At 24.9% G+C, this 27,208-nt stretch overlaps 3 protein-coding genes across 3 annotated transcripts; 1 reads left to right on the top strand and 2 right to left on the bottom strand.

Moving 5' to 3' along the window:
- Positions 1-621: 621 nt before the first annotated feature.
- OCT59_026579 (uncharacterized protein) lies at positions 622-2,079 on the bottom strand (the record flags this gene model as incomplete). Its single annotated transcript, XM_066143252.1, has 1 exon — positions 622-2,079. One exon carries the CDS (start codon positions 2,077-2,079, stop codon positions 622-624), a length of 1,458 nt encoding a protein of 485 aa, XP_065992788.1.
- A 7,398-nt stretch (positions 2,080-9,477) lies between these two features.
- OCT59_026578 (uncharacterized protein) lies at positions 9,478-10,199 on the top strand (the record flags this gene model as incomplete). Its single annotated transcript, XM_066143251.1, has 4 exons — positions 9,478-9,535; positions 9,611-9,736; positions 9,867-9,911; positions 9,985-10,199. 4 exons carry the CDS (start codon positions 9,478-9,480, stop codon positions 10,197-10,199), a joined length of 444 nt encoding a protein of 147 aa, XP_065992787.1.
- Positions 10,200-21,704: 11,505 nt separating this feature from the next.
- On the bottom strand, positions 21,705-25,012 carry OCT59_026577 (uncharacterized protein; the record flags this gene model as incomplete). The annotated part of the gene is made up of 4 exons (XM_066143250.1): positions 24,784-25,012; positions 24,357-24,691; positions 23,908-24,259; positions 21,705-23,812 (listed from the first exon to the last, which is right to left on the bottom strand). The coding sequence occupies exons 2-4, from the start codon at positions 24,387-24,389 to the stop codon at positions 21,705-21,707; spliced, it is 2,493 nt and encodes an 830-aa protein (XP_065992786.1). The 5' UTR covers positions 24,390-24,691; positions 24,784-25,012.
- Positions 25,013-27,208: the final 2,196 nt, after the last annotated feature.

Here is a 27,208-nt window from a genome sequence, read left to right as displayed (position 1 = left end):
AAGAAATCTAAGTAATTCATTCCTATAATGAAAAGGAAAAGGGGATGGTAAGTAACGTTCCTAACGAAAAATACAAAAAAAAAGATAAAGATCCACCCACCTCAAAGAAGATGAAATTGCTGTTTCAAAAGTTGGTTCTATCCGGTTCCTTTTTGATCAGCAGATGCTTGATAAAGTTTTTGAAGATTTCCCATATATTATATTCTAACGAAACTCTTTCATTTGAAGCACTTTATTATTATGAAGTAGATGAATGACATAACAGAAAAAAGGTGTAAGATGTACTATTTCTCATTTACGTTATACTTTCGATATGAATATTTGTATATAGTTATTATTCCAAAAATATAGAAATGTTGGTGGAATACTAAGCTTTATCGCAAAAAGTTCAAATACTCAACTTTATGTTGTATATAGTATATATATAATTGTGGTAAACATTTTTTATTTGTAACTTATAATACGATTCTTATAGCGAATTTTTCCAAAAATTGGTTCTTAATTACAAAAATACAAACTTCAAACTTAATATTACATACAACGCAAAGAAATAATACAAATATTTTACATATTTAATAAATATAAACATATAGGTTATGACTGAGCTATTTTACCTTAAATTTAATAGTATATATTTCTTCCAGAATCACACCTAAATTCTTTAATTACTCCATTTTCTTTGTATTTATCGATCAATCTCATATAGTCATCTCCCTTATATATAGGATCAGATGTAAGTATAGTAAGTGCAGGCCGGTCCTTCCAATTTTTAAAGAATGTCTCCAAATTTTTCGAAGAAAATTGAAATTCTTTAAAAAATCTAATTTCTCTTAGGTTTGTTGGTGCTGACCTAATTAATATTTTTACTAATTCTTCTCCGGTTTCTTCTTTATTAATAGTTGGTATACTTAATAATAATGATTTCAAAGTTTGACAACTTTTTAATAACGTTTCAAATTCAATGAAATGATCCGTTGTTGATGGAAATAGTAATGACAAACTTTCAATTGAAGGACAATGTTGATGGATTTTACGAATAAAATTAAGAGAATCTTCACCAAGGTTATCATACCAATATCCGTAATCAGTATATCTTAATAAAATTTCTCTGAGATGTCCTCCACTATTTTCAATTATAACAGAAGCTTCATTTAACGAAGTGAAATCAATATTAAAGGTCTCAAGTTCATGATACACCAACATTTTTAATTGGTTTTCAGAAAAATAAATATAAGTATTACTAATTATTAACGTTTTTAATTTATGAAATTTTGTGAGTACGTCTTGTATAATTGTGTGTTCATAATAATGATCAGTAAAATCAAAGAACATTATTAAATGATTGAGAGCATCAGCTTTTTTTGCTAATGCAAGAAAAATTTCCTTATAAGGATCTTCTATAAAATCTTCATCGTCAAAATCATCCTTCAACTCAAAATATTTTAGATTTCTTTGATCTTCAATTAATTTGACTAATCCATGATTAATTTTCATTTTTCTGTTTATAATAATTAGCCTTTGTATATTTTGACAAATACGTGCTAATCCATAAAAGTATGAAGAATCAATATATGTATCACATTTTAATTCGCAAAGTGATTCAAGTCGAGCCTTAGCTCCTGGAAAGTAAAATATTTGATGCTGAATTGATCTAATATTAATATACTTAAATTGAGAACATTTCCTCATTAAAAGATTGTAAATTTCTAGTTGTAAAAGAAATTGATTATATAATTCTGAAGTTCCTATAGAAATTATATTATTCAATATGTCTACATCTATGCTTCTGCAAAAAGATAAATAATCAAATAAAAGACGTTGGTGCAAAATGGGAGGTAAGAAGATTTCTAGTTTTATTGGAGATTCTTTAATATCATCTGACAAATAGGAAATGATAATGGAGTATAATGAATTTTTATTATTATAATTAATATTATGGCACCAAGGGTTTTTCCATAAGATTGGAATAACAGTTTCGCACCAAAGCCTATTAACCATTAGGCATGAAAAGAGAGATTTGGAATCTTTTTGTAACTCTTCAAAGATCAAAAAAAGAATATCTTTAATAAGTTTAGGCATTCTTTATTCAATAAATAAAGAAAAAACGTTTAATAATCTGTTATAACTAGAAGTCTGGAATGTAGAATTACAGAAGGACAAATAAAAAGAACAAAAACCCTTAAAATTTATGAATGAAACTAAATTTATATAATGGAACCAAACTCCGAGCCAATTTGGTTCATTCTGTGATACTAAACGTTTGTTCAAAATAATATTTCACAAAATGTTCCATTTAGGATGTTAATTACCTGATTAGTCCGAAGTGTAACGAAGGAATATATACTTGATGATGACATGTTTGATGTCCATCCGCCCTATAAAAAATTTTTCAGAAAAATGATCACGTGTCTGAGTTTCTTTGCAGAATTTTTTTTTATAGGGCCGGCACGTGATGATGTACAGCAATAAGACTTTTTCATTCAGTATTCGAATCAAATTTATTTTTTGTAAAAATTAAATGTACAATTATTGTGAGATTTATTACAGAAATTGTACAATTTTTATATTTTAAAATTGTATTATTTATTATTTTCATTTAAACAAAATTCGTATAATTTTTTCAATTCATATGAAATTTATAAATTTGTAACTTGTAGCATAAATCTGTAATTAATTTATTCATCGCTTTCGACAACTTTTGTGTAGTTGAAAAAATAATTATAATAATGATCTACAGACTTTGTAATGATTTTCGCATAGTTGAAAGAAATAATATAATTATATTGATTTTCATTTTATTTTTATCAATAATTTCACGTTAGTTAAAAAATAATTATATTGACAAAAATAATTACTAACTACTTACATACTGCCATTGCAATTCTATAATTTATCTGCTGAAAATCTTCGCATACTAAACTAATTTTCCATACTCAGAAAATTCCTGTTTATTTAATATCAAATGCATGTGTTCCGAAGAAGACCATTTCAAAAACAATTAGTAGAGAAGAAATAAAAGAACTAATAAATAAATTCATGTACTAAAATTGCAATAAAAAAAACAAATGTGATTTTGTAATAAGCAATGTGATATCAATTGTCAAACTTTAACACATGTTAATCGCATCAATCACGTCATTTATATACTAAAGCATGTGAATCGTGATCATACTGATAAGTGTAATTATTTAAATTATCCTGTACCATTTTTTTTACAATAATATTTTGTTACTGCACGTACATATTGTAAGTTTTTTTTTACTTATACAAATTTTGGATATGCTGCTATGAGCTATAGTTTCTTCATTCGATGCTTTTTACATCACAATCTTTTCATCATTTTGATCATTTTAATCTCTTTACGCTCATCTCATATTGGATATTTCAGCATAAAGATTTTTTAATATACTGTTTAAAAATTATTGACTTTTGCATTAATATCTCATATCTGATTTTTTTAGTGATCAAATTTTCAAATAAAAGATAATGTAATGTTTTAAATATTGAAATACTTTATATTAAAGTTAATTAGTTAATTTAGACAAATATGAAAAAATTATTGCTTTACAACAAAACATGATGCAGAAATCCAAATGTTATCTGACGAATGCCACTTAAGCTAGCATTTATAAAGGTTAAAAATTTTGAGTATAATTCAAAGAATATTTTACTTTGATTTGACCAAATTTTTTATATAATTATAGAGTATCATGAAAGATAATCAAGAACCAGCATCAAAAAAATCTCAGCAGTATTAGTTCATGGAATACATTTCAAACTGAATGGTTCAAAAAATAGTATGTTCTATAAATATTATTTGATTTAATTTATCAAGAAGTATTTTTTTTAGAAATTAAAGTTACTACTCCAGGAACTCAAAAACAATGTGCTGAAGAAATGCATTACTTGATAAAATCTTTTTAAAAACAGAACTGAAGAATTATCTAAAAATAGATTTAATAAGGAACCAAAATTAATAGAAAGTATAAGACTTCGCAAAGCTGAATTAAATAAACAAATTTGTGATTACCAGTTATAATATAAAATTTTATAGAATTAATTGTTAAATGTGTTTAATTTCTAGTATCGAACTTTACAAGTTACTTGTGGTGTAGAATTTTTAACACTTGTGATTCCATTAAGCGAAAAATTGAACATCTCTTATTTTGGAACTTCAGTTGGTGAAGAATATAAAACTAATGACAGTTTTTATCATTTTTCTTGTTTAAAAAAATCAGGTATAATATATTATTTTATATAAATGTCATAAAAATTAACTAACTTTTTCATATTTTGTATTAGCTAAAAATGAAATTATTAAACAAGTTACAGTACATTTCAAAAAGATATAGAGGAACTGAAAGATATAACTATGTTGGAAAATACAGATGATCAATTATCTATTATCGATAAAGAATATCCAAATAGTAAGAATACATGTGATAAAGTTAGAAAATATTTACAAGAGAAATGTAGTAAGTAATATAAATTTTATTTTTTCATTTAATTTAATAGTATTAATTTACTTATTTTTACATTTAATTTAATTTATATTTTAAATAAGTGATTATTAAAATTTTCATTTTTAAACAAAAGCAATTACAATAAAAACATTATTGGATTTTAGTTTTACTAATTAAAAGCCAAATTATACAATCAGTAGTTAGTGAAAAATTAATTGTTGAATATTGATATTTTACATTATTTTAATTTCTTGAAAACTTATTTTAAATATAAATTAAAATACTAATTTGCAAAGAATAAATAAGATTAGTTCCAAAACTTCCAAGAACTACATATATCCTTACCAAATTGTAAATTGAAAAATCCTCATTAATTTTAACTCCATTAAATCCATTTAGAATGTTTTTATATTGATAAGACATTAGCCCAATCTTTTGAATCTTTTGATTCTTATAAGGAACACATTTAGAAAGTTAATTGACCATCATTAATGAGGCATTACATCTTCTCCACTATCTGTTATTGAGCACATTATTATTTATTTTTTACCATAATGTTCTTTATTATGGTACATCTTGTCTATTTAATTCACTGAGATTAAAAAATTATAATCATCATATTTATACATAGTAATTCCTTTTAAATATCCTTCAGCTGATTTTTTACATCCTTTTGGTAATCTTTATCAACACCACACTACTATCACATTTAAATAATTCAAGAAATGAATAGCATTGGTCAGCATCTGGAAAATTGCTTATTCGATTTTCAACTTAGCTGGAATAAAGAGTCCTCCATTAATATATAAAAGGCCAAGATAGTAATCATAGTATTTTATTGATATAACTCTAGTAGAATTATTAAAATATTCATCTTTTACTAAATTTTCAAATAGTATTTATTAAGGTAAAAATATAAATATCAATGTTGTTACTTTAAAAATAATAATCATAATGTACCAGTAATAATTCTATTCTAGTAAGATCATTTTTGAGAATATAATTCTTTCTGAATTTCATGCACACGTTTAAACAATTTTTTATAAACTGTCTTTTTCTTCAATAGAAGCATTATTCCAAAAAATGCTTGTAACTTTTACCTGCATATTTATATGCAAAAAAATGATACAGTCCAGGAAGGTAACTCCGACTTGTGATTCAAAATCCATCCATCAAAAACTTTTCAAAAACGTTTGCCCATAAAACCAGTTTTTTGTTTGTTTTCTTTCTTCTTAGCAAAATGTAGAAATAATTTACTAATTATATCTTCTATTATTAAATTTCTAGAAGAATGGTCAAGGTGCCGAGTACAAAGGAATAATGCTCTTAATTCAACGTAAATGATATCTAAAGTATTCTATAATTGAGTAATTTTTGAATATGAGTAAGAGAAGCCTGATATATTTTTGCCATCATTTTGATCATTTGAATATTTAAATTCATACACCTTTTCCCAATAATCCATTCTAAAGATGAGAATAATTTTTCAATATTTCATCATTTTCATCATTACTTTTTTTTCTATACATAATATAAATTTTCAAGTGATAGAAACAAGTAATCACTCAACTATTTGGTTCACTTTCTCACAATCTTAACTTTACTGAAACTTGCGAAATCGGGACTGTGTAGTAGCTATGTAGCCGCTATATATATTATAAAAAAGTAGTAGGCGTATCGCTATTTTATATTTAACGTAGGGTATCCATATGGAGCGAATATAAAAATACTGTGAGTAATTTCGAGAGTCCATGTAACAAATACAATGCAAAAATGTAGTTTATTTAATGTAAATATATTGCAAAAATGTAGTTTATTTAATGTAAAAATATTGCAAAAATGTAGTTTATTTAATGTAAATATATTGTTTATTTAAAGTAATATTACAGTTTACTCAAAGTTATAATACAGCTTCATTGTATCAACTATCTAAATCTATATTAAATCTATTTTGTATCGATATTAATCTATACTAAAAAAAAGCTAAAAAAATCTTTTTTCTAAAGTTTCGAATTCCTTTTTTTGAAACTATACTTGGGATTTTGGTTTCCAAGCTGGAGCCAACTTCTCTACAAAAAAAGGAAATAAATTAAAAAAAACCTCTTTCTATAAAGTTTCGAATTCCTTTTTTTTCGAAACTTACCTATCTCACGCGAGCATCTAACTAAGAGTCGATTTCACCAAGATCCGTGTCTGAGCTGCCTAAAAAAAAAGGAAAAAAAGAAATTAGCAACCGTTTTTAAAAGACGAAATAAAGATGGAATAAGACAAAAAAATAATACTCCCACCAAAGTTCCTCGTCCAAAGAATTTAAGAACCATCTAAAAAAAAAAGAACAGTTAGAAAATGCTTGTCAAAATAAAAATCAAGAAAAAATTGCCAAACTCACCGATCACGATAAAACAAAATTTTTCTCAGTAAAACTTAATTTCTTTGATAAAAAACACAAAGTAAATCGATTACTATTCCTTTGATATCTTCAATAATTTCATTTTGAGGATCCTTATTAACACTAAATCTTCCGTATCTAGTAGCTTTTGAATCCAATGAGACACATACAGCTGAAATACTTGGCCTATTATCACCTCTTCTGGAATGGAAAATGTCAGCGCCAAATATCACTGTCAGTTCTAAAGATACAAAAAATCAATTTGATCATTGGTTAATATTACATTTTGTCCACCTAATTTTGCGTTCACTTTCAAAAAGATGTTTGAACAAATTTGATCGATTCCAATTTTTCTCGCTAATCGTTTGAGTAAAATACATTGAGTTGGAACACCCAATTGCGTGTCCCCAATCCTTTTAATTTCTCCATATATTGGACCCGTTGATCCCAAAATACATATAATGATATGTAGAAGATAATTTTTGTTAAACAAAGATTTGTGACAAGCAATATTCAACGCCGTAGTAATTTTGCCTTGAGGATTTGTATACATGACGTAAGGATCATTCGGGATGTCTAAAGACTCAGTCTTTTAAAAAAAGAAAAAATAAAAATGTTAGTATACGTTACATTAAAGAAATATATAGAAATATAAACATTGTCCGATTTCTCACCAAAATCCCATGCGTTTGAAGGGTGAAACGAAAACAAAACTTAAAAAAGAAAGTTTAATAGTTTAGTACCAAACCAAAGACAACAAAAAAAACCAACAAACAATAGAAAAAACCCACCTTAATTTCCACAAAAGAAACATTAAACCATAAAAAAGGAAATACCAAAACCTAAAAAGAAAGATAACACTGAAGGGGTCACCAAAATCTAAAAAGAAGCCAAATCTACAAAAAAAAAAGAAAATCAAAAGTTAATGACGAATACGAAGAAATAAAATGGCAAATCTAAAAGAGAAAAATGAACCTTTAATAGAGTTCGTTAAAATAAAGTAATTTATGAAAAAAAATTACCTACCAGAAGAATCCAATGTTAGAAACTGTTCGTTAAAAAAAACGGTGATGGATGCTTCACTGAAGGAAGGTAGTTCAGAGCTGATATGGAAGGTGCGGAATTACAGAGACTAATAAAGAAATGCAGAGCAATTGTTAAAAAAAATCCCGAATGCCAGTTCCTAAAGGAAAAAAAAGGAACGTTAGTGACGTTCCTATAACAAAAGGACCATATGCTTAACTTACCCTTTCACGAATTCAAGTCCAGGTGACGGTTCCTAAAGTATTTCCGTAAAAAAATAATTTTTTTAATAATTAAAGACTGAACTTTAGTGGTCCAAAAAGAAACGTTAAAGAGTTTCTTAATTAATAAACACATCCGCACATACCGCTCCTCATTTACCTCTATTCCTGATCATCACCGTTTCAAAAGAAGAGACGTTCCTAAAGAATAAGAATAAAGTGAGTAAAGAAAAAAATAAATAAAAAAAATGAAAGTAAACGAAAAATATACTAACCTCCCGTCTATCTTGCATTCTTAGAAATCCACTGAAACTGCTGTTCTGAAAGAAGAGACCGTTCCTAAAGAAATAAAAATAAGGTGAGTAAAGAAAAAAATAAATAAAAAAAAATGAAAATAAACGAAAAATATACTAACCTCCCGTCTATCTTGCATTCTTAGAAATCCACTGAAACTGCCATTCCGAAAGAAGAGATCATTCCTAAAGAAATAAAAATAAGGTGAGTAAAGAAAAAAATAAATAAAAAAAATGAAAATAAACGAAAAATATACTAACCTCCCGTCTATCTTGCATTCTTAGAAATCCATCGAAACTGCTATTCCGAAAGAAGAGACCGTTCCTAAAGAAATAAGAATAAAGTAAATAAAAGAAAGAAAAAACTGAAAATTATAAAATAAAAAAAAAGAAAAAATATATATATATAACGAAAAAATATACTAACCTTCCCGTATCTCTTATATTCGTTCCAAAAGAGACAATTCCTAAAGAAATAAATAAAGTAAGCAAAAAAAAAATGAAAAAAAAATGAAAAGAAAAAATGAAATATACTAACCTTCCAGCTTCCGCACCTCTTGCATTCTTAGAAGTCCAAATCACCGTTCTGAAAGAACCCGTTCGGTCTGTTCTTGAAGAAACTGAAGAAAAAAAAATTAATTAAAAAAAAGATCAGATAATCAAATCTGATCATCCAATCATTTTTTTTTAAGGAAAAAATTTATTGAAGACCGAATGTTAAAGATAATGTGATCATCATGTGATTAGCCACAATTACGTCAGGGTAATTTAATTAGATATTTTCAAAACTTGCAACCGTGAGAAGTATAAAAAAGTTTATTTATTAAAATATATATATAGAAGCTTATTTATTAACATATATGGGTTTTATATATTAAAGTTTCAAATTTAAATTATTCGCCTAAATAAACTTAAACATATAATAGACTTTTTCTTATATTAAGTTTAAAAATAAACTTTTATAAACTTTTGTTTCTTGATAATAAAATTAGTAATAAAAAAATAATTTTTTTAAATTTCGTAACTAGTACAGTACTTCCAATTTTATAAAAAAAAACATTTTTAAATTATTATTTATTTTTTTTAAAATGACAAGAGTACGAAAAGAACAAAAAACTACCATGCAAAATGAAGCAGAAGTCACAAGTAAATATTTTTTATATAAAATTGCAATATAATATGATTATAATTTTTTTATTTAGTACTTTTTAATTTAATTAGAAGGTCGTGAAAAAAATGGCGGTAGACGTGGACGAGGTTGTGGTCGTGGTCGTGATCATAGTAGTGATATACATCAACCAATTGAATCTTCTGTAAGTTCAACCCAAGTGCTAAAGACTACTGTGGGTAATGTCTTCAGAGTTCAGACTTTTTTTTAAAAAAAATTAGTGATAATTTCTATTTTAGCAATTTTTTCTCAATTTCTGATTTGCATTTACTTTAATTGGTGATCGTATCCGGGGTAATAAAAAACAAGTGATTAAATGTGATACTTCGATTCAAGAATATGAAGCTGAAGCCGGTAATTAATTTTGAAATTTACCATTATTTTATTTTTGTAAATTTCAAATATTGATTTAATGGATCTAAACCAGACCTTAATGTCATTTCTATTTCTGATGATGAATTAGGACCAGCATTTGATGATACACTCAATGATTTTAGCATTTCTGGGCCTTTCAAATTAGATTATAGTACAATTATGGATAATTCTGAAAAGATTTGTGATGATGATCATGAAATAGAAACAGAACGTGACATACGCCCATTTTATATATATTCTTTAACCATGTACATTCTTAAAATTTGAAACAATTGTATTTTATTCTTGAATGGGTTCCCACCTTGTTATGGTTGTGTCACCAGGGGCGCTATGTCAACGGAAACTTAGTACGTTGATCGCTTAAAAATCCGCGGCAATCCAATCATAACAAGAGGAATTAATTTTTATATAAGATATTGTACTATTTGTGTATGTTATAATTAAATTACAATATTTTACAATTATACAATTAATAATTTATTATTGATAAAAAAAATTATGTAATCTATTAAAATTTTAATAATTAATAATAAAATGCGTTACTTAATTTTTTTTTTTTTAAAAAAAATAACTATTGTATGATATCCAATAACGAGCATCTTATTATGGTTTGTATACAACTTATCGCTTCTATATAACAGATATGAAGTGAAATGACAGAATCTATAATTACATGTTTTTTAAAAATAAAAATAATTGTATTTTCAAAAATTAAAAACGTATTTTTCACAATTAAAAAACAAATAAAGTTTCATATTACCTCCATGTAGAAAATATAAAGTAGTGAGGTAGAAACTGGACAGTCTAGACGAAAAAAATGCCACTAGCGATCGACCATATAATCACGTGATAGTCACATGCTAGAAGCGTTAAAGTTGCTAAATCAGAGGTTTCAGCAAAGAACTTTAAAGTGAAACACTAGTTTACTTTCTCATAATTTTCAAAAATCTTTGATAATTTAATTTCTTGGTAATTTTTTAATTTCCTGTATTACTAATTGAATTCAAGTGAATGTGAATTTGATTTTGATTGTATTCAATCATATGTTAATAAATTTAATAAATTATTAATTAACACTAGATTGTAATAAATAATCCAAAGAAATAAAGAAATCATTTCTACTTGGTCTATTCTTTATATATGCATGAATTAGTATAATGCATTATTCACTTCTAAATATTCATTCATCTACAAGGGATTATTTTCTGATATATTTATTAAAATTAGTATGTGAGAATATTTGTTGAAGGAAAATAATGTGAGTGGTTTAAAAAAAGAATATTTAAGTATTTAAATGATTCAGAATTCACTATCATTTTCATCATTGCTTTTTTTTCCATGCATGATATAAATTTTCAAGTAATAGAAGTAAGACTATTTGGCCCACTTTCTCATAATCTTAACTTTGAAGTGAATCACTTATCTATTTAGTTCACTTTCTCATAATTTTCAAAAATTTTATATAATTTAATTTCTTTCAAAAATTCTTGGTAATTCTTTAATTTGCTGTATTACTAATTGAATTCAGGTGAATGTGAATTTGATTGCATTAAGAAATTTAATAAATTATTAATTAACACTAGATTGTAGTAAATAATCCAAAGAAATAGAGAAATCACTTCTGTTTGGTCTATTCCTAATTCCTTATATATGCATGAATTAGTATAATGCATTATTCACCTCTAAATATTATTCATCTGCAAGAGATTATTTTCTGATATATTTTAAAATTAGCATGTTAGAATAGTCAAAGGAATATATATAATGTGAGCAGTTTAAAAAAAGAATATTTAAGTATTCAATGATTCAGAATTAATTTCCATATAAACTAAAACTACTTTTTCCTTAATTATCTTTATATTTTCTTCCTTTAAAATGTTAAAAATAGTATAGATTTAATACTCATCTTTCACTAAATTTTCAAGTATTTTATAATGGTATTTTACTTTAAAATAATCATAATGTACCAGTAATAGTTTTATTCTAGTAAGATCATTTTTGAGAAGAACAGTTTTTTATAAACTGTTTTTTCTTCAATAGAAGCATTATTCCAAAAAATGCTTGTAATTTTACTAAACTGTTTTAATTGAATGATTAGTTAATATGAGTAAGAGAGGCCTGATATATATCTCAATTATTTGAATTAATTGAATATTTAAATTCGTGCACCTTTTTCCAATAATCCATTCTAAAGATGAGAATAATTTTTCAATATTTCCATTATTTTCATTATCACTTTTTTTCTATACATGATATAAATTTTCAAGTATTGGCCATCATTAAGGTATTACATCTTCTTTGTTATCTGTTATTGAGTTTGCATTATTATTTATTTATTACCCACTATATTTTGATAATGATTATTTCTTTATTTTCTTTATTATGGTGGTATGTGATATAAATTTTTAAGAAAAGAAGTGAATAGTAATTAGTTTACTGAGATTAAGATACCACTGTTTTTACTTTGAAAATTATAATCATCATATTTATAAATAGTAATTCCTTTTAAATAACAACCTTCTTCAGCTGATATTTTACATAATTCAAAAGCCCTTTGGGTAATCTTTATCAACATCATACTACTATCACATTTAAATAATTCAAGAAACAAAAAGCATTAGTGCATCTGGAAAATTGCCTATTTGAATTTCAAATTTAGCTGGAATAGAGTCCTCCATTAATATATAAAAGGCCAAGATAGTAATCATAATATTTTATTAAATTTTCTTTAAAATTATTACCAGCAACAGCTCTAATAGAATTATTAAAATAATTATCTTTCACTAAATTTTTAAGAATTTATAATGGTATTTATTAAGGTAAAAATATAAATACCAATGCTATTACTTTAAAAATAATAATCATAATGTACCAGTAATTGTTCTATTCTGGTAAGATTATTTTTGAAAATATAATTCTTCACACGTTTAAACAGTTTTTTATAAATTGTTTTTTCTTCAATTGAAGCATTATTCCAAAAAATGCTTGTAACTTTTATTAAACTGCTATGATTAAGTGATTTTTGAATATGAGTAAGAGAGGTCTGATATATTTTTGCCATCATCTTGATCATTTGTATATTTAAATTCATGTACCTTTTTCCATTCTAAAAATAAGAATAATTTTTCAATATTTTATCATTTTCATCATTACTTTTTTTTCTATACATGATATGTAATAATCTTTTATTTGTCCATTTATAATTAACACATGGGTTCCTTTTGAGCTATCAAAAGCTCTGGCTTCAATAAAATGATAATACACAATAGTATTGTTTGCCATTTCTTCCTTGACTTCCCATCTAGGATCAATAATATAATTGAAAATTTCATGGCGATCATAGATATTCAATCTAGATGGCTGGGCCAGCGAAATCTAAATGAGGATACAATGATACATTAAAGAAAATGCAATCAAGTTGGAACAGATTGTTATATACCATGAAATTTCTTCAAGTTATCTTTATTTTTTTCAAAATCGAGAATTTTCAAGTAATAGAAGTAAGTAAACACTCAACTATTTGGTTCACTTCTTATAATCTTAACTTTGAAATGAACCACTTATAAATATTTTATACAAGGGGCCGTTACTATTCTAAATTTAGAAGTACTTTATTACACCTCAGAAATAAAAAAATTGGCAGTCTTTAGTGTAGTCACTAGAAGTGACTCCTATTTTTGTTATGATTCACGCTGTACTGATTGGTATCTGTTATAAATTTGGCGAATTCGGAGCTAATTAGTTCACTTTCTCATAATTTTCAAAAATTTTTGATAATTTAATTTCTTTCAAAAATTCTTGTTAATTCTTTAATTTTTTGTATTACTAATTGAATTATTCAGATGAATGTGAATTTGATTGACATTCAGTCACATGCTAATAAATTTAATAAATTATTAATTAACATCAGATTGTAGTAAATAATTCAAAGAAATAGAGGAATCACTTCTGCTTGGTCTATTCATTATATATGCATGAATTAGTATAATACATTATTCACTTCTAAATATTATTCATCTACAAGAGATTATTTTCTGATATATTTTAAAATTAGTATGTAAAGAATACAAATAAGAATATTTAAATATTTTAATGATTTCAGAATTCACTATCATTTTCATCATTGCTTTTTTTTCTCTTTACATAATATAAATTTTCAAGTAATAGAAGCAAGTAGACACTTGTCTATTTGGTTCTCATAATTTTCAAAAATTTTTAATAATTTAATTTCTTTCAAAATTCTTGGTAATTCTTTATTTTCTTTCTTTTCTTGTATTACTAATTGAATTCAGGTGAATATGAATTTGATTGACATTCAATCACATGCTAATAAATTTAATAAATTATTAATTAACATCAGATTGTAGTATATAATCCAACATGGATATTTTGTCAAGAGAAGGAAAGAAAGAAATGGTAAAAAAAAAAAATAAATTGTGAAACAGCTAGACAAGTTGTATTTATATGCAAAATGCTTTGACTACTATTATTGCAGAGGGCTGTGTTATAATTAAAATTAAAAAAAGGCTTGGCAAAGTTACATTAAAAGCCACACCAGCATCAGAGATGGTAAACCTTTTCACATTTTCTTCTCATACTTGTTTAAAATTAATTTGTTAAACTTTTTTTTGGATTTTGTAAAAACTTGTTTAATAAACACACAGCCCATACTAATAATAAGCCCATCTTTGCTTTTTTTAAACCAATTGATTTATAAAAAAACTTATATTGCTTCATAAAATATCACTATGACTTGTTAAATAAATAAATCTTATCTAAAATCAAAATACTCATAATACTTGTACAAAATTATAAAAAATGTAAGCAATTTAATAAATGTTATGACACACATATTTCTTATAAGGATTATAAAAACAACAAAGCAGTATAGTAATTATTTTAAGTGAATGGATAATGATTGTTGAAAAAATAATAACATTAATATACAATATATATATAATAACTTGTTTGGTTAAAAACATGAACTTGTTCATTTATGTTAATAATCATGTGATATAGTACCATTTTGATATTAATTTTATTGGCTATCAATATTCAATATTATATAGGAGCATAATGAATATATAATGTAATGTTGTTATTTTATTTAGTGGAACCAGTATTTCTTTTGAAATTTCATTTTATGTTTAAGTGGTGCAAACATGCTATGTAATATACATAAAATTAAAAAATTAAAACACAGTTTTAGAATGTATTACTGAAATTAAGTAAAATTGAAATGCAATGTTAGTTTTAAAATATATATATCGTGCTTCAGGTGAGGTGTCAATTTTTATCAGTTGATAACTGATACTTTGATACACAATAGAGTCTTCCATAGTAAACACTTTTTTTTTATTAATGAACCACTTTTTATTCTATAAATAAACTAATACATCACAATGTATTATACATATTATAAAAGTTTTATACTTATTTAATTTATATACTTAAAAAATCTTGTAATAACTAAATAATTGTGTTTTCTATGAATTCGAGTCTAATCAATTTTATATTTTAGGATTGCATATTTTTTAATGTGATAAATAAATTTATTTAATAATAAAAAATTATTAAGACTGGAAAAATTATAATAGACAAGTGACGTGCGTCAGGTGTCAATCTACATCTGACGCAAATCAACACCTGAAGCTAGTGCTTCGATCCGGATGAAAACCGTCATCCGGATTACACAAAAAAAAAATCCGGATTCTATCCGGATTGATCCGGATTAATATCCGGGTCAGATAATCCGGATGGAAACCGGAATCCGGATTGGATTTACATATAAAATTTTTTTTACTAGTTGATGATCCATATAATAAACATCGAATAGCATTCCAACATATTTATTATCAAAAAATTTTAACAAATATTTTATGAAATTTGGATTAAATTAATATTAATATCAATTTAATTTTTAGAATTTATAGCTATACTTTGTAACTTTTACAACTTAATTAAACTTTATGTATTAAAATACAGTATGTGGCTTTGTTAAATAAACACTATGGCTTTTATTTAATAAGAATCTAGGCTTTTTTTATGAACTTTATGGCTTTTATTTAATAAGAATCTGGGCTTTTTTAATAAACTTTATGGAGAAGAATAGTAAATAATTAATTTTTTTATTTTGTATTTTTTTTTCAAATACTCTAACAATTTAGCAAAAATTTTTATTTTTTAAAATTTTTTTTTATCTGCATATTTGAATTGAAAAAGGTGTATTCTTTACATTTTTAAAGTTAATAAAATAAAGAACATTTAAATATATTTTACATTTAAAAAAAAACTATTTTACAGTTCTTTTCTAATTAGTCAGAACTGTTTTCGCGCAATAACTCGCTATCCAGTGATCGTAAAAAAATGATTAATGGATCATTAGAATCCACTCATAGAGAGCTTTCGAATGGTACCAAAATAACCTTTCTAGCATCAATAGATGGCGAGTTATTCATGTAAATATTTTAAAATTATCTCATCATCTATCGAAGCTAGAAAGCTCATTTTAGTACCATTCGAAAGCTCTCGATGCGACGATTCCAATGAGCCATTAATCGTCTTTCTACGATTACTGGATGGCGATATATTGCGTGAATATAGTAAATATATATGAAAACTCATCCGGATTCCGGTTCAAACCGGATATTTTCCATCCGGATCAAAATCCGGGTCAAAATCCGGATATCCGGATAAAAAAAAAATCCGGATTCATCCGGATTCATCCGGATGAGACAGAAACGGATCGAAGCACTACCTGAAGCAAAATACAGTACGCTAATTTTAAGTATTTTGGGGAAGAAATTTTTTATAGCATGATATAATGATATATATAACACAAGTATAATGTAAGATAAGAATAAAATAACATACAACTAAATTTAATGCATGCACATGTTCCAGAAAGTAAAATTAACTTTACTGTGATGGACTAATCCCTCAACTTTTATCGTGTAGACCAAGAGACTTGTCCAGACTGACTCAATCCTACAATTCTATGTTTTCATAAATATCTTATGATACTTTTGACTCGTTTATATAAATCAAAGAAAAAATTAATCTTATAATCATCTAAATAAATAAATCATGTTTAATATTATAATAAAATTAACATATTTTAAATTATTTACTTGCCATTTTTTGAGCTTCTTTTGGATATATTGGATAACCCTTTGCTGCTGACTAAATAATCATCGGGACGTAATACTGTACTACTAGTCTGATAAGGAAATTAATTCTTAATTTCTTTATGTAATGAACAGCATTGCACACTAAGCGTTTAGGTAACATATTGCAATAAAACATTTTGAATTACTGTTTGCAAATGTAATGGATATTATAACACATCCTTGATTGTATTTTCTGTTCCTATTTGATTTATAAATTAATTTGAGCGAGCTTATATTTCATTTTTTTCAGTTAATAAATTATATTTTAATGGGTAATAATCTACTAGTAATAGCAATAAATAATAAATAATTGTAAGGAACATTTCATTCGCATATATTTAAACGAATAGACACAAACATCTCTTTATCAACATATAATTAACATAAACTTTGCAATAATCGTCAAATATCTGCCCATAGTTAATAAACTGTTATAAATGCTTATATATACAGAACATAATAACATAGTATCACGTGACAGCACTTTCTAGTAACTTGTAACGCTAATTCACCGAAAATTTAACCGGTACCATACATGTATTACAGTATCGGTCAATCTATCTTTAAAATGATTTGTCAACTCATTATACTATGCTGAATGGAGATATCAATTCATTTCTAAAGAAATTTCAAGGACAACATGATCATGGAAGAAACTACAAAAAAAAGTAGTAATCTTAATATTGATTCGGGTGCGTAAGCCAACAATTCTCTGGAAACGCACCTCTACTGTACCAGAAAAAAATAAACAAAAAGACAACGAAAGTAAAGGAACACAAATAAAATAAAATAAAAATAAGTAACTTTTTAAAAAAATATTGTGGACCCCTAATAGGATATAGTACAATTACAATCATAGAAGTAAGTTGCTAATTCTTAACTTACCACAATAGTGAAGAAAATTTAAAATTCGTAGGTCAACAAATTTAAAATTTCATCAGGACGCCATTCTATTATATTCTTAAATATATATAAAAAATCAATAGATGATTAATATTAATTTCAAGATCTCGTATATGTTTTAATTCAATATTTTTTGAATACAGTTTAAATTTTAAAAGTAATTATAAATAATATAATTTATAATTTGATACGTTTTAAATATAATTATATCGAAAGTTTAATATTTATTGTAAATATTTTTTATATATACCATACTATTATCAAATTAAAAAATGATGTTGAGACATAAACATGAGCTTCTTAACATTTTTCTTCAGCTAAAATAATAACGTATTTTTGGTTCCAAAATGGTTACTCTTCCCTATAAAAAAAATATCAGAAATTGTCATTGAAAATGTCCAGAAAATACTTTCTCAACACTAGGCCTGAATCCTCCTAGACATTTTCTGAAAAATCACAATCATGTCTCAACATCCGGAATATTGCAATTTTCCGTCGGACATTCTCTGCATTTTTCCAGTCATTCATTTTTTATATGGGCTTATATTGGGTCAACTAAATATTTTAAGTAGTTAATTTTCTCGAAGCAAAACAAAAACAATTTTAAGAGTTATTGTTCTATCTTATTATAATTTTTTGTGAGATACATCACAAAATACAATTGGATTTTCCATTTACGCAGATGACGATATACCATCACACCAATGCATTTATTGTTTTATTTTCTCTTTTGGTAGAATAATAAAAATAAAATTGTTCTTTATCCGTATAGTATTTCTAAAAAAAGAAAAATACTTTATAAAGGAAAGCAAATTTGAATCATAATTATACTTTAACCATGAAAGCTTCGATTATTATTACTAAAATTATTTTTATTCTTTGCTTTATTGTATGTATTGGTACAGGTATGAAACTTGCAATGTTTTTTTCCAAATTTCTAAATAAAGAGAGAGAGAGAAATTTCGTATTTAGTATCTTTACATAATGTTGTGTTGTAAAGCTATTATACAGAGGTACATATATTATTCAGGAATTCTGTAAGTAATTTCATACGCGTTACGTTTTTTACCTTGAATATATTAACTTTAAATATAATTTAATCACAGTTATTTCATTGGAAATGTTTTCCTAATAATATTTAGTAAGTTATAATCCTATTGATATTGATCAACTATTAACGAAAAACTATATTTAATTTTTAGTATTATATCGCGATACTCCTAAAGATTTATTCACTTATACTTCGTAAGTAATAAATGAAATTGTTGCCTCTTTGTTATATCAATTTGATTTATTAAAAATTATACAGTGCTAGTATTTGGTTTAGCATTTTTTGGCAAGTTAGTAAGAGAGTATTTATTATATTCCTATGTTTATATATATAGTTCCTAATATGAAATTCAAAACCAATGTAGCACTTTCAAGAAACTAAGCAAATTTATTAATTTTATTTGCTAATTTCAGTATATTCTCTAATGAATAGGTCCAGAAAAGTGGGAATCTTATTTTAGAAATGAATATTTTACTTTGCACTCCTAAAATCATTCTTAAATAATGTATAATATTTAGATAATTTTCTTTTTTTTTAAAAAAAAAATAAAAGATTAGCAATACAATATTAATTATTTAACGATATTGTGGAAATGGTCCGATTGCAATTATTTTGAACTGAAAAGTAAGCCATTATATTAACACATTTAGTATTTTATAAGGTTTATAATTATATTGTAGAACATGAAACAAAATTTGTTCAAAAAAACTATCTTAAAAAAAATATTTTAGTCTCAGATTATAAAGAACAGACAGGCACTTACTAATAACTCTAAAATCATAAATCTAATATGCTTACCTATAGTTTATAAAAATGTATGATTCTTACAATAATGTAAACAATAAAACTGTTCCATCAGTTTTAATAAAATAAAGTTAAAAGCTATACTTGTTAAACCCAAATAATGTATAAATTCTGAATTTTTCGTTGAACTTTATAATCTACAATTTATTCTTTTGCCGGTAAGACTAACTTCTACTATTAGAAAAAACAATAAATAAAATCATGAGCTACCTAATTATTCAATCAATGCTTCGCTTAGAAAATAAAACTTATGTAATTAAATATATATAGATACAACTTTCATTAGTTCAGAAAGTTACTAAAGTTATTAAAGACGATTATTGAGATATTGTATATTTTTTCTCCAAAATAATAAAATTTACCTAATTTACAATTACCATAAACATGATGATGACATATTAGATTTTCCCTCATAATCTATACAATACGTCCTTATTAAAATATTAGACTGTAAAATTATTAAAGTAAATATTTATCAAACCGATTTTACCAATTAAGTTTAGGAAATAATGTATACAAAAAAATTTATTACTTTAAATAAAATATCTATTTCTTTTTCTTTTATGAAAATTAATACTTGAAGTTTATCAAAATAAAGAAAAAGATTTTTTGTAAACTCTCACTATACCATGAAATTATCACCTATGTTTTAACTTAAAATTTAATGACAATAATAATATACATATACTTAAAAGAAACGATACAAAGATCAGCAAACTCTTTCCTAAGTTTTTTGACTTAAACTCGAAAAACTATATCTTAAGACTGAGTAATATATGTAATTTGAATTAATTTTAAGCAACTGATACTTAAAAAATATCAACATACTGCATATTCACTGCCTATACTATATTCATCGCATTAATAAGGTAGAAATATTTGTAAATTTTTTAAATTTTATTGAACAGAAATTAAATCTTTTAATCTATTTGAAATAACTTTTTTTAAATGTTATATCAAATAATTGTATATTATGACATATTTAAGATAATCGATAAAACGATTGAAGACAAATATTTGAAGAACAGTGTAGTTCTTAAAGATCTTTTAAACGATCTCTTTCTCCAATATAAAAGGTAAAAGTAACATTTGATCTTAACAATAATAAATAACTAATCCAATTTCTTATAAAAGAGACTTTCGTGACACAATACATAAATATTAGTTCAAGTTCGCAATTAAATTCACAGATTGATAGAATTATACAAAATGATGCATAGTTAAACATTAGAAGTTTTGAAGCTAAGGATTAAGCAATAATATTATTTATCATATAGAATTTAAACATCATACCAAAGGTGATTGACTTTATCATGTTCTATTTATTCAAAAATTTCGTTAAGGCAATCAACATATCAACCTTAAGTTGAGACATTTTTAATAAAGATGAGGAGAGAAAATATTTGTGTTATAAATATGATGCAAGTATTTTATTTATTACATGATCAATTTTGAATTCTTATACGGTCTAGGTCATTAAGTAATAATTAAGTTTACCGTAAAAATAATACTTTTGCATATTAAGAAAGTTTACATAAATTAATGCAAATTTTACAGTAAATAACATAGCTATTAGTTAAGACTCTAATAAAATCGAAATAAAATTATTTTAAACTGTATTTAACTTGTAGCACGTTCACTGGCTTATTATCATAAATTTTGGTATCAACACTTTCTTTCTTTCAAATGAATTCACAGATGAATTTTAATTTTACAAGAAATTTTATAAAGTTTTTACATATTTATTGATAATATATTTAAAATTATTTTATACAAAATTTATTGAATTATGAATATACAAATGAATAGAATATATTGTAAGCTAATAATAAATAATACAAAGTATCAACTTATTACAGTTCCATTTTCTGCAATAAATTCATAATAAATATCTAAATTATATTTTGCCACATCACATCCATTTTTTGCCGCTTTATTATGCCAATAAATAGCTTTGTCTAAATCTTCTTCAGTTCCTTCACCATTAATATATAAAATTCCAAGATTATTTTGCGCTATGCTATATTCTTTTTCAGCTAGTTTCTTATATAATTTGAATGCCTTTTCCTTATTAACCTCAGTTCCATTTCCTACATCATAACAATATCCAAGTTGGAATTGAGCATCTAAATATTCTTTCTTTGATGATTTTTTATAAAGATTAAAAGCTTTAACCTTATTTTTTATAATATATTCATAATAACTACCTAAATAACATTGTGCTATTTCACATCCACCTTCTGCTGCCTTTCCATACCAATAAAATGTATCTTTTAAATTATCTCCTTCGCCATTATTATACAATCTTTCAAGATGTTTTTGTGCTATACTATGTACTTTCTTAACTATAGTTTTATATAGATTAAAAGCTTTTTCTTTATTAAAATCAATCCCAAATCCTTTACAATAATTACTTAAATTATATTGTGCAATTTTATTTCCATTTTCTGCTGCTTTTCGATACCAATATATGGCTTGTTTTATATCCTTCTTTGTTCCTTGACCATATTTACATAAATTACCAAGAAACATTTGAGCATTACTATTTTCTTTTTCTGCTGCTACTTTATATATTTCAAATGCTAATTCTTTATTAATTTCTGTTCCAATTCCTTCATCATAACAATACCCAAATTTAAATCGAGCATCCAAATAATTTTTATCAGCTGATTTTTTGAAACATTCGAAAGCTTTAACTTCATTTTTTTCTACACCAATTCCTAATTTATAACAATTACCTAAATTATATTGTGCCACTTCATATTCACTTTCTGCTGCTTTGCTATACCAATAAATAGCTTTTTTCAAATCTTTTATTGTTCCTTCACCATTTTCATATGAAAATCCAAGATTATTTTGTGCTATATTATGTCCTTTTTTTGCTGCTATTTTATATAAATTAAATGCCTTTTCTTTATCAATATTAGTTCCAATACCATTAAAATAAAAATATCCAAGCTGAAATTGAGCGTTTAAATATTCTTGATCAGCTGACATCTTATAATATCCAAAAGCTTTAACCAAATCTTTTTTAATACCATTCCCTAATTCAAAACATTTACCCAAATAATATTGTGAAACTTTGTTACCATTTTCTGCTGCTTTACTATACCAATAAATGGCTTCTTTTAAATCCTTTTTAATTCCTTCACCTTTTTCATATATAATTCCAAGATTAGTTTGCGCGTTACTATTTTCTTGATCAGCTGCTGTTTCATATAATTGAATTGCTTTCCTTTTATTAATTGCAGTTCCAATACCTAATTTATAACAATATCCTAAATTAAGCCTTCCAATAATACTATCATTTTCTACGGATTTTTTACACCAATTAAATGATAAATTATAATCTATTTCAGTTCCATATCCTTCAAAATAACATTTAGCAAGATAAACTTGCGCAATTGGAAAATTTTCATTCGCCGCCTTTAAAAACAAGTTAAAAGCTTTAAAATTAAAATCCTCCTCTATACCAATATTAAAATAGTATAATAAACCAAGAAACCAAATATATTGTATCTTGTCTTGGTTTTTTGATAACCACTTTATAATTTTATCCGTGGGTTGACTTAATTTTAATAATTGTTGATTGATAAGTTGTTTAATATTTCCAAAAGTAAAATCTCTATCATGCTTCTTAATTAAATATGCAATAAACTCATCGATAATTATATTATTGATTTTATTAGATGCTAAATCAAATATATCTGTTGATAATTCCGTTAATTGAATTAATGTATCTGATGAATTATTTTCAGTACCACTTTTGGATTCATTAACAATTATTAAATTGAGTAAATTAAGGTTTGACGCAATTTTTTCTAACATTAAATCATCATTCATGATGTTTTTATTTGATCCCGGATTTTGTTGTATTGAAAAATTTAATTTTTTTAAAATAGATACAATGTTTTGTATATTTGGACGTTCACTTGGTTCAAATTTCCAACATTCTATTTTCACATAAATGATGAAAAATATTAATATTTTTTTTTTTTTAATAAAAAAAACATGATTATTAACATAATAATTAAAAATTATTAATTACCTTGATATAAATTAGAATATTCGATAGGAGTTTCTTGAATGATTTTTTCTCTTTTTCCGTTCATTATACCTAAAGCTAAATCTATATCATAATCTTTTGTATTAAATGGTTGATATCCACTAGAAATTTGCCACATAAGAACTCCTATACTATATACATCAGATTTTTCATTGAATTTATATTTTTGATTTTCATTAATATAATCAATTCGATTATTAAAAATTTTTGGATCTATATAGGGTATTGCGCCAATAATTTTTGGTGCGTTAATTGATTCTTCAGAAATCCTTTTCGATAACCCAAAATCTGCCACTTTAATATTATTCTTATGTACAAGTATATTATTCGGATGCTATATAATATTTAAAAAAGTAGAAATAAAATAAATAGTTAATTGATTTAAAATCATTATAATAAGATAAAAATAAATAAATAAATAAATAATATACCAGATCACAATGAATAACACCGCAATTATGCATACATTCCACGGCACTTGCCAGTTGCAATGATAAATTATATTTGTCATCCCAATCAAGTTCATCAAAATATTCACTTAAATAAGTGTTCAATGTACCTCTATTAGCATATTCTAAGACCAAAGAATATTTTTTTGCTTCATAAACATCTGAATGAATAATAAAAATATAAAAAGTAAGAATAGGTAATAATATATTTAATACATTTATAAATCAAAATGATACAAATTACCCATTTCTACATTCGTGATACCGTAAAATCGTAAAATATTTTCATGAAAATCAACACTCCGATACAATTTTAACTACGGTATAAAAATATAATTTCTTTTTTTTTAATTTTTATCTAATCAAAGTAAAATAACTAAAAATATATATATATATATATATATATTACCTCTCTAATAATTTGTTCGAAAGTTTGTTTATCGTTATTAATATGTTTCAGAGCGAAAAAACGATCAGTGTTTTTCCAAGTAGCACGAACGACATTACTACTTATTTGTTTTATATATTGAAAGTATGAATAATCATAATATTTGATGAGCTCATCAGGAATTTGTCTGTGAATATCCGAATATGTTGCTTGATTTGACATTTTTTTCTTTTTTTTCTTTTTTTTTTTTTCTTGAAAAGAAAAAAAAAATAAGAAAATGATTTATTTAAGCTGGTATGATTGATCATATGATCCAATCTGTACGACAAATATTTATTAAGAACTGCGATGATCCAATTCAATTATCGGTTTAGCTTTGTTCATCACAAATATAATTAATTTTTAGATGATGCACAATCGTTTGATATTCACAGGATTTAACGATATTAACGTACTAATTTGGTGATCAAAGATATCGAAAAGACGCAAGTATTTAAATAAAATTAAATACTTTTTTTTTCTTATTTAATAATTATTATAATTCTAAATACTGTGTTATTACTAAGAAAAAAAAATTCAGGTGACTATAGAAGTTTTTTAACGTAGCGACAACGGTAGAACACTTCATTTAGTTTTATAGATTCTCCTATTCTTTTTTTTTATTCCATATTGATGACAATAACTTAGAACATTAATCCTTTCTTTTTTATTATTATATTAGTTGTTAGAATGTTTTGTCCATTGGTTCAAAGCATTTATCCACAGATTTTATTTTATGATATGCACATTTTTCAAATGGTTAAACTCCTTTAACACCTTTGTAAATGAATTATTTTATAATCGAATTTAAGAACTGATTTCTTTATGATTTTTCATATACATTACATTAAATTCTCTATACTTGACGAAAAATTAATCAATGATGATAAATGACGTCCCAATATATATATATATGACACGGAGTCAGATTATCATACTCAAAATGACGAGAAAACGTGTGATGATGAATTAAATATACGTAATTTTTTTTTTATTTAAGAATTAAGATATATAAATAAATTTTTTATTAACTTTGTTTTATTTTTATTACAAAGGTATACAAGTCAAAATAATAAAATTTTATAAACAAGTTTAACTTTGAATTATTATAAATAATGATCTCAATAGCATGTTACGGAAATGCTAATGTGCTTTTTTAAAAAATATATATATATTTAAATTCAATAAACATCATTATTCTAAAATATTAAAACAAAACTTTCATATAAAATTAATAATCGTTACTAAATCTTGCATCAGCATTTATACTAACCCAACTCCCCTCCCGTAAAAAAAGTCGATCCTATTTTTTACATTCCGTCTTTTTTCCGTATAAGGCTCATATTTCCGGAATTAATAACCTTATGTCTCGGAATTGAATTATTTACATTTTCCGTGAATGGTTCCGTGAAAGGCTCATCTTTACGGAGTTTTTATAGAATAACGGATAAAATTTTTTATAGGGCTCTAAACATGAACTTTTGTTGCAATAACATAGGGTGTTGAGGTGTCTACAATCAGGCCTACCATAAACATAGGAGTAGCTCCATAATAAAAATCATTAAAGATTTTTCTATAGAAATTTCAAAATTCCTACTGCGAAAAATTTAATTTCTCGCGATATGTTTCAGAATACTTTACGTACATTTTATGCAAGTTTTCCGTATTAACCGGCTTTTGTGATTTTTGTGTTTTGTTTTACAGAAATTGTACAGAAAATATCCTGAAAATATCCTGAAAATGTACGGAAATGTACGGAAAAAAATCGCCCCATATGAAAATATCAAATTTAAATAACATAAAGTGTTTTCCGTTTTTAACAATTGGAAAACTGCAAATTTGAATAATTACTACGTAAAATTTATTTAGAGAATTTATTAGAGATGTCAGATTCAAAATAGCTTGTACACAAAAAATCTTCATCAATGATTTTTACCATGCGGCTAATACTATGTCCTGATTGTAAACGCCCTAATAGGGCTCTACCTATACCAAAATAGTTTCAAGGATTCTATTTTAATATTGTTATGATAATGTCCGATTAAAACTCGAAGTTAATATTTCAAAACAACTATCTAAATAGAACTCAACTCAATCTACAAGACAACACCTCAATAAAAAATTTTCTGAAGAAAATTCCGATAAATGATCATTTTTCTAGTTTCATTCTAAACAAACTCCGATATGTGATTAATTTCTAAAAAATTTTTTATAGGGAACCAGACATTTTCTACAATTATTTATGCGTCGGTAGCAATTTACTGTTTCTTATTTTCGGCGTTTACTTCTCTGAGCACGTCTCTAATTTCACTTTTGAGCCTTTTAGGTACTATATCTTTAATTCTGCATCCGACATACGACAATTTGGTCACTCTTTTCTAATCAAAGAAACAAAGAAAGTAACTTG

This window comes from Rhizophagus irregularis, chromosome 6 (assembly GCF_026210795.1).
Source record: "Rhizophagus irregularis chromosome 6, complete sequence".
Taxonomy (NCBI): Eukaryota; Fungi; Glomeromycota; class Glomeromycetes; order Glomerales; family Glomeraceae; genus Rhizophagus; species Rhizophagus irregularis.
The sequence above is the reverse complement of the archived record's forward strand: the minus strand, read 5'-3'. Positions and strand labels throughout refer to the sequence as shown.